At 47.8% G+C, this 12832-nt stretch overlaps 1 protein-coding gene and 1 long non-coding RNA gene across 5 annotated transcripts in view; one reads left to right on the forward strand and one right to left on the reverse strand.

The window, feature by feature from the left end:
• Positions 1-6731, reverse strand: part of LOC107183354 — an 18935-nt gene extending 12204 nt beyond the window's left edge. Inside the window, exon 1 of the long non-coding RNA XR_001514142.1 lies at positions 6716-6731. This is a non-coding gene — a long non-coding RNA (uncharacterized LOC107183354). The remainder of the gene's footprint in view (positions 1-6715) is intronic.
• The window catches only part of RNF216 (ring finger protein 216), a 123719-nt gene that overhangs the window by 103920 nt on the left and 6967 nt on the right, over positions 1-12832 (forward strand). For all 4 annotated transcript variants that reach the window (XM_015565124.1, XM_006765437.2, XM_006765439.2 and 1 more), the window contains one exon: positions 2325-2547. In XM_015565124.1, coding sequence (XP_015420610.1) covers positions 2325-2547 — 223 coding nt within the window. The remainder of the gene's footprint in view (positions 1-2324; positions 2548-12832) is intronic.

The raw sequence follows: 12832 nt of genomic DNA on the forward strand, positions 1-12832 counted from the left end.
AATTCTCGGGGAGGAAAGGGGTGTGGAGGGTGCGGGAAGAGTCTGGACAAAAATCATACACTTTAAGATGATGACAGTGTGTGTGGGGGGGGGTAAGGGAAGATGGTGGGGTGGGAACCGGGTGGAGGGGAGCTATGGGGGAAAAAAGAGGAACAACTGTAATAATCTGAACAATAAAGATTTAATAATAAAAAAAAAGGGTGAGAAAAGAGGCATGGAATCGTAGGGTTTCTGCTGGTTATGTGGAAGAGGGAGCGAGCCTTCCTGTTTGAGCATGAGGTCAGCAGACACAGCTGCAACTCAGTCTCTTCCTGTTCTGAACAGCAACACATCCTGTGGGGCTGTTTCCTGTCTCGTTTAGAATCTAGTTGCCAAATCACCTTCCTCCCAGAACTCATTGATTTACCCCAGTTCCAGTTGCATTTTTATTGCTGGGCAGGTGGTCACCAGTCCCAGATGGCAATCCTTCTTGGTACAAGGCCATTTTGGCCCTACCTACTACTGTTCTTCTGCAAAAGCAAAGGACTCGCTCGAATGGCTATTCATGCAGTGTTGAGTTGCATTCAACTTGTGCATATTCCTTGTCCACTTCAAGTGCCTTTTGTCCCTCACCACACCCACTGTTATGTCACATTGGTGGCTGACAGTGTGGTGCAACAGAGTAAGCAAACACGCCCTCTTTCCAAACCTTCAGGAAGGACTGTATAACCTTGGTTCTTTTCAGTCACTGCTGTCCCACACTACAGCCTACTAGCTCCCCAGGGAATAAGTCAGCCAGCCCCAGGCGACCAGAGTGTGGTGGCTGAAAGCCACACCTCCGTCTTCAGGGTGCTCTGACGCAGGAAGTCTGTGCTTTAGAAAATTTCAAATGTGTTTTGGTCACAGCATTTCAAATTGGAAATTTTTTCACTAGAACCTTGTAAGCCTTAACATGAAGCATTGACAGGTGTCCTCACAGTTGCTCAGTAACAGAAATAATGAACATGTGTACTATATTATTTAGTTGACAATAATAAATGCACTGTATTTAAACTTTGTCTTCTTGACAATGTCTCCTATTCAGCAAAACTTAGAACTCGTTTTTTCTGTAACTTGAACTGGGTTTAAATTCTTTTCAAGCCAGAGTTCTGACTTCCTTCCTTTTGGGTCATTCAGAAATTAGACCTAAATGAATAGCAGCCAATTTCCTAACGCATTTTTCTATTTTTAAAGAATGGTCTGGCTTCTCAGGAGCATGCTACCACAGCCATCTTATAAATATAAGTAATGAAAACCCCTGCCTGCCCTGGCTCCCGTGGCTACTCTGACGTAGCAGGAAACCTGGAGGAGTGGAGGACGAAGGCTGCGTTTTCTCAGCCTTAGGAGAGAGGCGCAAATCAGAACCCATCCCCAGGTAGTTAGTCATTATGGTGCTTGGAGCAGTGGGGGCGTCCCATCTGCAGGGCTGTCCACTTGGTGGGTCCTCCATGCTCTTCCCTAGTCCCAGGAAGCGTTTTAACACCTTCCTGTCAAGATCATACTGGTAATGACAGCCCAGCCTCTGCTCTCTACCTTCAGGGAACTCAACTTAGAGGAAGACAGACACATAAAGATTATAGGCCATGGTAGCCAGTGTGATGAACAGAGCATCGTGGAAGTAACTAGTTCAGTAGTGGCGGCTCATGACAAAGAGCCACGCTGTCGTTTTGACCCTAGTCACCTGCCCTTCCACATCAGCTGAAATGCTTCTGGAAACTTGTAGCCCACAGGCTTCCTTCCCATTGAGTCACATGTGTGCCCATCCCTCGCTGCCAGGGAGTCTGGAAATATGGGATTCCATTGGCTATTATTGGATCACTCCCAACTGTGTCTACCCCACCCCTGTGCCAAATATTTAAAAGTCCAAGGTGTGAATATAACTAAGATTTAGTCTTACTGGCTTTCCATTACCCAGCTCTGTATATATAAAACACAATATTTCAGAAAACCCTGAATATTTTCTCTCCATTTCAAGCCTACAGAGACTCCTATAACAAATAGATTGTCATTTTCTAAGTGCTTTGTGCCAGGCACTGTGCCAGGGTACTTTGTATTTTGCCTGTAACCCTCAAAACACTATGAGAAAGCTGTGTTTTCCCAATTTTAAAAATGAGGAAACTGAGTCTCCAGTTGAGTAATTTACTGAAGGTTAACAACTCATCCACAGAACCCAGTTCTCAGGTCCAAAACATAGACTCTTTGAATGTCACCAAAAGGGCTAGGCAATCATACAGAATAGCCATATTTTTCTCTCTTCTTCGTCTTCCCTGCTGTCTCCAATCATGTGTTTTTGTTTTTGTTTTCAGTGAAGAGAAAATGACTGCTGCTCGCATTAGAAAATGCCATAAATGTGGGACGGGCCTCATCAAATCCGAAGGCTGCAACCGCATGTCTTGCCGCTGCGGAGCCCAAATGTGCTACCTCTGTCGAGTATCCATCAATGGGTATGACCATTTCTGCCAGCATCCTCGCTCTCCAGGAGCCCCCTGCCAGGAGTGTTCGAGATGTTCTCTCTGGACCGACCCCACTGTAAGTGAATGCCTGGCTGCCTATTGCACTGTAGGGGGAATATCAGTAAGATAATATAATGAAGTAAGGTGATGTATCATGACATGTTGTGACCTGTGAAAAGATAGGAAATATATAGACCAATAACCACAGGAAAAACTTGAGTAATAAAAAAGCTACTCCTGCCGTAACCGGTTTGGCTCAGTGGGTAGAGCATCGGCCGCAGCTGATCGATGTTTCTCTCTCATCGATGTTTCTAACTATCTCTCTCCCTTCCTCTCTGTAAAAAATCAATAAAATATATTTTTTTAAAAAAGCTACTCCTCAGAAACCAGCATGCCCAACCAGTTTATGAGCAAACTTTTCAAACCTTTAGAGAATAAAATTCTTTATGCCATCTGAAATGCTTCAGAGCATAAAAAAGTAAGGAAAGTTTTACATAATATTTGAATAAAACCTGCATAATGCTGATACCAACACGTGACAGAGATAACCCCCAAAAAGAAAACTACAGATCAGTTCTACATATGACTATAGGTTTTCAATTCTCTAAATAAAATACCAGCAAATAAAAACCATGACCAAGTAAGATTGTTCCAGAAATGCAAGATGGTTCAATATTTTATGACCTCTTAATAAAATTCACTGTATAATAGCTTTAGATGGTAAAGACATTGAATTAAAATCAGATAGCCAGTCTTGATTTTAAGCTTTAAAAAATAGTGTTAGAAGGATGCTTTACTTAATATTATTTTTTTAAAGTCCATAGTTCAAAGCAGTCAATATTAGCATGTATTTAATAATGAAATACATAGACATGTTCCCAAAAAGTCAAATGTAAGACTATCACTATTTTATTCTGGAACTGCTAGTCAGTACAACTAGCTAAGAGAATTTTTAAAAAGGTACAGGTATTGGAGAAGATAATTGCTAATGTTTATTGGGCACCCACATGTGTCAGACTCTGTTGTAAGCACTTTGATGTGTAAAGAAGAAAAGCAGATCCACCATGTTAGACCCGAGAAAAGACGAAATAATCAACGTGAAGGCTATAGAAGCAGCAGATGGCTAGATACAAAATAAGTACACAGAACGCCACTCGGCAGCAATATAAATCATCAAATACCCTAGAAATAAACTTTAGTTAGAAATGCAAGGAAAACCGTATCGAAGGACAAGAAAGAGATTTGAACATATGGACAAATGTGCTCTGTTCTTAAATAGTTTTATATTAGAAATATCAGTTGTTCTTAAAATAGTTTTAAATTTGAAACTATCACAGTCCTTTGTAAGTTGATCTATAAGGACAGCAGTGTGACATGTGAGAAGGCTTGTTCTACCAAGAAGTGATTCAGCCGAACAGTGAGGACCTGCTGGCTGGGCAAATGAAAAGCCTGAGGAAGGGCACCAAGGCCCATGGGGATGCCCAGTGTCAGCCAGTCACTCCTCCGCTTTCACCTGAGACAAGTGAAGATGACCTGGATGATGGAGACGCATCTTGGCCCTCAAATAGGAGACTTGGTATTTATAGAGAAATTAGTTCTCTCCAAAGTCATCTAGAAGTTCACTGCAATTCCCATTTAAATTCAGTAGGACTTTTCCCTGAAAAATTACCTATCATTTTGAAAATAAGACTAATTTTTACTATTAAGCTAAACTAATTAAAACCATATAGGCTGCCTTGGTTGGTTTGGCTCAGTGGATAGAGCGTCCTGTAGACGGAAGTGGGTCCCAGGTTCAATTCTGGTCAGAGGCGCAGGCCCAGGCTGTGGCAGGATCCCCAGTAGGGGGCGTGCAGGAGGCAGCCAATCTCTCTCCTCATTGATATTTCTCTCTCTCTCTCCCTCTCCCTTCCTCTCTGAAATCAATAAAAATATACTTTAAAAAAAACCAAAAAACCATATAGGCTGATAAAAGAATAGGCAGCGAGATCAAAGGAACAAAATAGACACCAGAAATAGACCCATACGAGTTTAATGTGAAAAAAATACCATTTCAATTTACTAGGAAAATGATAGATTCATTCTTAACTATTCAGTGTTGCCAGGACTAGTTTGACAGAAAAGCCTCGCCCTCGTGAAGTTTACAGCCTAAAACAAGAATCCTTCACGTAGTGGGTGCTGTGTAGGAATAATGAGAGTACCGTGATAGGGAAGGACAGGAGCTGGAGGGGGCGGCCAAACACAGAGTGATCTGGGAGACCTGTGTGGGGAGGAGGAAAAGCAGCAAGGCGAGCCAAGGAAATAAAACAAATTGAGCCTTTTTGGGGACAAAAGTAGCCAGTGTGGCTTGCAGGTGGTGAGCTAAGGAAGGAACGTAAGAGAGGTGGGCAAAGGAACCAGACTGTGGATGGGTCTCACCGAGTGTGGTGGGTGCTATTGCCGGACTTATGTAGGAGGAGTGACTTGGCCTGATTTAAGTTTTCAAGGTCACACTGGCTATCATGTGGATTGAGAAACAAGGGAAATTGTAACATATATGTGATATAGGTAATTTAATATGTTAATATCTAAAGAGTAATGTGACTCAGTAAGAAATCAGTAAAGCCCGGCTGGCGTGGCTCAGTGGTTGAGCATCGACCTATGAACCAGGAGGTCTTGGTTTGATTCCTTGTCAGGGCACATGTCTGGGTTGTGGGCTCCTTCCCCAGTGTGGAGTGTGCAGGAGGCAGCCAGTCAATGATCCTCCCTCATCATCTCTCTCTCTCTCTCTATCACTCTCTCTCTCTCTCTCTCTCTTTCTCTCTCTCTCTCTCCCCCTCCTTCTCTCCCGCTCTCCCTCTCCCCCTTCCTCTCTGAAATCAGTGATTATATATATATTTTTTTTATTCTTTTTTAAGAAATCAGTAAAAATTCCTATTTTAAAATAAGGATTAATTTGTCTGTGAATATCAGAAAGCCCCAAAATAGCAGTGGCTTCTACAAGATAAAGGTCTATTTCTCCCTCATGTAACAGTGGTGGACAGCCCAGGGGTCGGATGCTCACATTAGTATAGTATACAGCTATAAAAAGCAATGCTATTTATCTATTTTAAAACATTGGGGGGGTGAGCATGGGAAGATTTACACATAAAATACAAAACAGCATGCAGCTGGGGGTCACGACCCATGTTACCACAAGGGCGAGTAGTAATATAAGTGATTGGTGAGCATTGAATAGGCCAGGTCTAGGGGACAGTAGGGTGTGGTAGGGACTGCAGCAAACAGGAGAAGGTGTGGGCTGCTACTCAGCTCCCACAGCTTGTTGCCAGATGAGATTATATTCAGTTACCATGGCTGCAAATTTTCCAAAGAGGCTAGAAATAAGTATTTTAATGTGAACTCTCCCAATTTTTAAAGATTGGGTTATTTTTTTTTTAAATATACTTTATTGATTTTTTATAGAGAGGAAGGGAGAGGGATAGAGCGTTAGAAACATCGATGAGAGAGAAACATCTATCAGCTGCCTCCTGCACACCCCCTACTGGGGATGTGCCTGCAACCAAGGTACATGCCCTTGATCGGAATCGAACCTGGGACCCTTGAGTCCGCAGGCCGACGCTCTATCCACTGAGCCAAACCGGCCAGGGCAAAGATTGGGTTATTAATCCAAGGATCTTTAAAACACAGTCCAGCCCTGGCCATGTGGCTCAGTTGCTTGAGTGTTGTCCCATGCACCAAAGGGTCTCCACTTTGATTCCTAGTCAGGGCATAAAGCTGGGTTGAGGGTTCAATCCCCTTTCAGGGCATGGACTGGAGGCAACCAAGTAATGTTTCAGTCTCTCCCTCTGTCTCTAAATCAATAAGAAACATTTTTTTTTAATATACAGTTCAGCACGACTGGTGTGGCTCAGTTGGTTGGAGCATCATCCTGTGTACCAGGAGGTGGCAGGTTCAATTCCCGGTCAGGGCACATACCTAGGTTGCGGATTCAATGCCTGGTCAGAGTAGGTGCAGGATGCAACTGATAGATATTTCTCTCTCACATCAATGTTTCTCTCCCTAACTCTCTCAAATCAATTTTTTAAAATAAAATAAAAGAAGAAAGACTTATAAGCCCTGGCCAGTTTTTCTCAGTGGTTAGAGCATCGGCCTTCGGACCAAAAGGTTGCAGGTTCTGTTCTGATCAAGGATACGTACCTCGATTGCAGGCTCTATCCCTGGCCCTGGTTGGGCTCATGCAGGAGGCAACCGGTCGATGTCTCTCTCACATCAATGTTTCTTTCTCTCAGTCTCTCCTCCTCCCTTCCACTCTCTCTAAAAATCAGTGAGAAAAAATATATCCTTGGGTGAGGATTAACAAAAATAATTTTTTTAAATACACAGTTCGAGCCAGTATTTTATAAGCCAAAGAAAAGGTCTTTGCCCTGGTGCAGAGCAGCTTGGATGTGCCTGACAAAAGGTGTCGGGATAACAGGCCTCCGTGAAAGCACAGCCGACCGGGCTGCGGGCCATGGAGCCACCAACTTGGAAAAGCAGTGAGTCCTCTGGAGACCAGGCACCTGAGTGTGAGGAACAACCTCCTCACTGGTCAGACGTTGGGGCGAGGCCCCAGGAATTGCTCTTATCCCACAGCCCTGTGACCCCATAAGGCCGATTAGTACCCCCCGCCCTCCCCATCGCTGAGGACAAACCATGAACGAAAGGGGAGGTTTAGTAAAGAGAGGAGCCGTCCTGTGGTCGGTGTGTGGCGGGAGGGGCGGTGCAGGGAGCACTGGGCAAGGTGAGCCATGCTGCTCTGGGGACAGAACCTCAGGTCATGGCCATTCTGCTGACTCCCTCCTCTGCCCCATCCAAGTAGCCACGGGGGCCGAGCATCTCTAGGAATGAGGTGGGGAAATGATCCTTTTTCTTCAGCTGTGGCTCCTGAGAAGTACTCCTCCCCCGCCCCATATTGTCTCTAGAAACAAAGTGCAGAGTGGGAGGACCACGAGGGAGGATGCCGGCAGGCTGGCCTATTCTTAGTGCTGGTTTTCTTTCTCCTCCTCCTCCCGGTTCTTAGTCCCTCTCCTGCCACCTACTTTCTTCCCACGCGTGAAATCAGTGATAAAGGTTTCTCCTGTTCTGTTACCTTGTTTGGGTGCCATAGCATGCGGCTGCCCCCTTGTTTTCTTGTGGAGTTGTCTTCTACTCTGAGAAAGGTTCTGGATTTGCTTAAAATAAGCTGGGACGGAAGGTTGGGCACCTACAAACCCCTTCGGTTTCCTCTGGTAGCCACAGCCAGAGATTTTGTTCTTCGTGTCCCGTTCCCATCAAAACTGGGATCAGCCGTTTCCTTAATTCTCGCCAGGAGACCGATGGAATTCCAGCCCGGCATCTGTTGTGGCTTCTGAGAACACAACGCCATTCAGCAGTTCAGGGAAACAAACAGGCCCTGTCGGCAGAGCCTGCTTTCCGCCTAATGAGCCCACAGGGCCGGGAAGAGTCTCATTTGTCAGTGGGGAGCGGTCCGTGCGTTGGCGAGAAGTGGAGCTTTCATCCTTAATGACCAGCGATTGCTTGGGAACCCAAACTAACTTCATATTGGAGAGCTAACATGGTGAAGGGTAAGGTTCTCTTTCTGTTAGTTATCTAAAATAAACCAAACATTCACCAAGAGTCTTACAAAAACAAGATGTCATTTTAGAAAGAAAAAAACAGTAGCAAACATAGTCACAGCAAACCACAGTTCTCTGGTTTAGGGGCCAGAATGCAAAGCGAAATCCCAACACACAAGTGAACAAACATTTGCATTGGGGGAGGGTTCTCCCGGGACTTGACTGGATCCAAATATGCTGACTCCTCTCTTGGCCGAGTGTGGCTGCGTGAGTGGCGGGGCGCACGCTTCCTGCCTCACTGCGGGAGTTTGTGTTCAGAAGTCACCTGGCAGCCTGGACCCTACCAGTTTGGCATAATTCCTTAATACAAAACAAAGTCGGTATTGATCATGGGTTTTGGCTACCAGAAACTGCACAGAATTGTTTTCTACAACTTTGTTTTCTGAATGTAGGCGTGTAAAGCATGTTCAGTTCAAATAAAACCCAAGGCTTTTGCAGCCAGTTTGCATTTTGGTGCCGTTATCTCCAGGCTATTGGTGAGGAAACCTACTTACCTTTCCCAAGTCTGCAGTGGATTGGACGTGACTGCCATATGCGTTCATATATTTAATTCTGTAGCCGTTCCCTAAGGCAGACATGTCATCCCACTTTTACAAATGGATAAACTTGCTGGAGACTGGTCGGTAACAGGTCGGAGTAGGGGTGTCTATCCCCGGTCATTGATATGGAGGCCCGGCAGCTTGGAGACCTGGCTGCAGTGGCCCAGGAAGGAAGCACTGTTGCAGCAGTGAGGGGCAGAAGAGTGCTTCGGGGGGGCTGATGAGGAAAAGGTGGGAACCCACCCTGGAGGAAGATATTCCAGACCTGAGGTTGGTAACTAATTTCTGGCCTCGGCATTTTTTTTTCCTTCACTTTTTTTTTTTTAATCCTCACCCAAGGAAATGCTTAGAGAGAGGAAGAGAGAGAAAGAAACATCAATAGGTTGCCCTCTGTATGTGCCCCAACCAGGAATTTAACCCCCAACCCAGGTATGTGCCCTGACTGGGAATCGAACTAGCAACCTTTCGTGCACAGGACAACACTCAGCCAACTGAGCCACTCTAGCCAGGCTTTCTTAACTTTTTAAATTTACCTTCTATAAAAGGAAAAAGAATCAAGTGAGCCCTCATGTTACCCCATCCCCCAGCTCCCACACTTGGCCATAGCATTTTATTTCTAGTCACAGTTTTAAATACCATTGTTGCCTTTACAACTGGGGGCAGGGCCACTTTCCTGTTATACAGATGAAGAAAATGACATTCAGGTCACTTGGGAAAACCGGATGCAAGTCCAGGTCTTGGACCAGATGTCGGCTCCTTCCCCTCTGAAAGCCCCCATGTCCTGGAGCAAAGTCCCAAGTAAAGATGCTCTCCAAGCAGGGTGCCCACGGGGTCCCTGAGCCCAGTGAACTGAGTGGGCCTCCACATGGGGGACCCTCACGGGACCCCTTCCCCGTTGAGCAAGTTGCAGGTGGTAGAAAGGGGGCTTGGCAGCTCCAAATTGAGTGTCCCTGATGGCATCCGGATGTCACTGGAGGACTTTCCTCAGGAGGACACAGCACGGCTCAGTCAGTAAGCATGGCGGGTGGGGATGTGTTGTCTTTAGCAAATGCCAGCAGGCCCCGGGCTGAGCACTTAACCCTGAGACCCTGAGAGGAGGCACACTATGGCCACACTGCAGGCTGCCTCAGCGCCCTGGGGAGCTCTGGACAGAACGGTGTGTGGTGCTGGGCCTCGCCCCAGGAGAGACTGCAGAAGGCAGCCCAGAGCCTCCGCCTTTGCTTCTCCCCAGCACGGTCCAGACCCCAGCTGCACAGCGTGTGCCCCTCCAGGCTGCGCGTCACCCTCCCCCCCCCGCAATTTCCTGTTGCAGGGGGACAGCTGGGGGGAGGGGGGGTAAGACTCTGCTGTTGCTCAGCGATCTGCAGTCGATCTGGGAATAATTTGAAACTAAATCCTCGGCTCTTTGGAAGCCTTTTATGAAATCATTGCAAGTTTATTAACAACAGCTGTGGCCACACATGACCTGGATCCCAACCCCCAATATCGCAAGCGGGAAGCAGTAGTTGCCTTGCAATTCCCAGTCACCTTTCTAAGGGGAGAAAAAGTCAAATGAAGAAGGAAAGTCGCCCATCTTCACTCCCTGGTCACAGGAGGCTGGACAGCTGGCAGGCAGGCAGCCAGCCCTGGTGACAGAAATGCTGACGAAAACATAGGCTCAGGACTGTTCCCAGCTTTGACAAGACAGCCGTGTGCCCGGGCTGAGTGTCGGTTTTAGGTACTTTCAACCTGTGGCTGGCGGTCGGTGCTCATTCCCGAGTGGTAAGTGTTCTCTCTCCGCTCATGCTCTCCTGTCCAGACCCTGCGCCTGGCTGAGCCGCAGGCTTGTTGAAAGACAAGTTAAGGAGTTGGGGTTTGTGGCAGTATTTTCTTAATTAGAACCTGTGGTGAGTTCTGCCTTACTTCCTGCCGGCGCTGCATGCCGAGTGGTTACTTGGCGAGGCCGAGCCCGCGTCCACCTCATGCTCCCGCCAGGCCTGGCTCCCACCCACCTCCCGTGAAGCGGGCGCGCCAGAGCCTCCGTGTCAGGCCAGCCTTTCTGCATCCTGCTGAGCTCAGGAATTCAGGGAAAGGAAGGAAATAAATTCTTCTCCCTCTTAAGATGCAACCCGCTTGGTTCTTTATTTAAAGTGTCCTCCAGCCCTAGCTGGTTTGGCTCAGTGGATAGAGCCTCAGCCTGGGGACTGAAGGGTCCTGGGTTCAATTCCCATCAAGGGCACATGCCCAGATTGCAGGCTCGTTCCCTAGTAAGGGGTGTGCCGGAGGCAGCCCATTAGTGATTCTCATCGATGTTTCTGTCTCTCTCTCTCTCTCCCTTCCTCTCTGACATCAATACGAGTATTTAAGTAAATGAATAAAGCATCCTCCAGATCTGCTGGCCGGTGAGATTCCATGTCCCATTCTGCTCTGCTGCTCTTCCCGTGCGTGGCCCACTGTGGGTGCTGCACGTGTTCCCGTCACAGTTCTCAGAGTGGCACGCGTGGCTCACTGCGACTCCACCTGGTGTTTTGAGAGCCACCCATCTAGGGACACTGATCGCTCACCAGCGTCTTCCCTCCCATCTCAGCCCAGCCGTGCTTACAGGAGCGCTCTGTGGACCTGTTAGAAAGTGTTCACTGAGGTTAGGAGGCCAGAAGAGAGGCAGAGAGGAGGCTCACCCAGACCTATGGGTCTGTCTTAAAGCCCGAGCCAAGGCCAGGGAGACTTGTACTGGGTGGGGGGTGTCACCCTTGGTGGCCATTCACCAGGGCTGTTGGGGTTTCCAGCACAGTGAGTACAGACAACTGTCCCTCTCGCCAGGGAGGATGAAGGGGAGCGCAGGTTTCAAGCAGGTTCCGTTTATCCACCAACCCTATTGAGGGCAGAACAAATGGAGGGGCCCTAATGGCTCACTCCCAGGGCCAGCGGCCTCTGGCTGCCTGCAGAGTCCAGAAGTGACCAGCCACCCCTGGGGCTATCAGCCCAGAAGGAGCGCCAGGCTCTGCCCTGGCTCTGGTTTCACTCCTCACCACAGCCTCGGAGCCCGCTGCTCCTGGGTAGAGGCCCGGCAGCCCTGTGAGGCCTGGAAGGCACTTGGAGAGCCAGCGTGAGGACGGGAGCGGCACACACAGAGGGCCGAGCAGAGAGCCTCTGGGGGGGAGCCTCGGGCTTTATATATATATATAGATATATGATTTTTTACAGGGAGGAAGGGAGAGGGATAGAGAGTTAGAAACATTGATGAGAGAGAAACATGGATCAGCTGCCTCCTGCACACCTCCTTCTGGGGATGTGCCTGCAACCAAGGTACATGCCCTTGATCGGAATCGAACCCGGGACCCTTCAGTCCGCAGGCCGACGCTCTATCCACTGTGCCAAACCGGTGGGGTAGGCCCAGTGTGCCCTGCGTTCTCGCTCGTGAGGTTAATGTGTCTGAGGATCAAAACCATGGGCTTTTTGTGACAGGAGAAAAGTCTATGGGGCGTCATAATATGTATACAAGTAACTCGGTGGCTTCCTAAGAAAACGTGTTGGGCAGGGAAATCAGAAGTGTTTGTTCCACGATCGAAATGACAAAAAACAGCACCCAGTCAGGGGTGATAGGAAGCTCAGTTGCCATGAGCCAGCAAGTCCTCCCGCCTCCGATGGGGCCCAGCCTGCACCTGAGGTTTCCAGCTCCCTGAGTCCCCACTCGCACTCCGGGGCAGCAGAGTCTGCTGGCTTCACTTCAGAGGCCCGGTGCCAGGGAGGCCAGTTCAAATGGCTCGTTTTAAGACAGGGGTGGGGAACATCTGGCCACGGGCTGCATAAGACCCGAAAAATCATTTGGTCTAGCCCTGCCAAGGTATTAGGGGTGAGTTAATGAAATGTTTGACCAAATATAGCAGGCTAACTGTTAAGTGGATAATTTTATATAGCCCAGAATGCTGTTATAAATATCCAAATGGCCGTTGACAGAAATCAGTGTCCCCACCCCAGCTTAAGGACTGGCACATGCACTTTTATGTGAGATGACCCCAAGAAAGTAAGATTTCCCAAAAGCTTTCCAGGGACATGGCCCCTTCTCAGCCCCTTCTCAGCTGCACTGGTTGTTTATCTCCTTGGGGTGTTTGTTTTGCCCTACTCTGCATTTAGTGGTGAAAGGAGATTTCAGAGTTCTGTCCATTCCAGAAAGAAAAAACCCTCTTGTATTTCAAGATGGGAAAGATACACT

This window comes from Myotis davidii, unplaced genomic scaffold (genome assembly GCF_000327345.1).
Source record: "Myotis davidii unplaced genomic scaffold, ASM32734v1 scaffold399, whole genome shotgun sequence".
Taxonomy (NCBI): Eukaryota; Metazoa; Chordata; class Mammalia; order Chiroptera; family Vespertilionidae; genus Myotis; species Myotis davidii.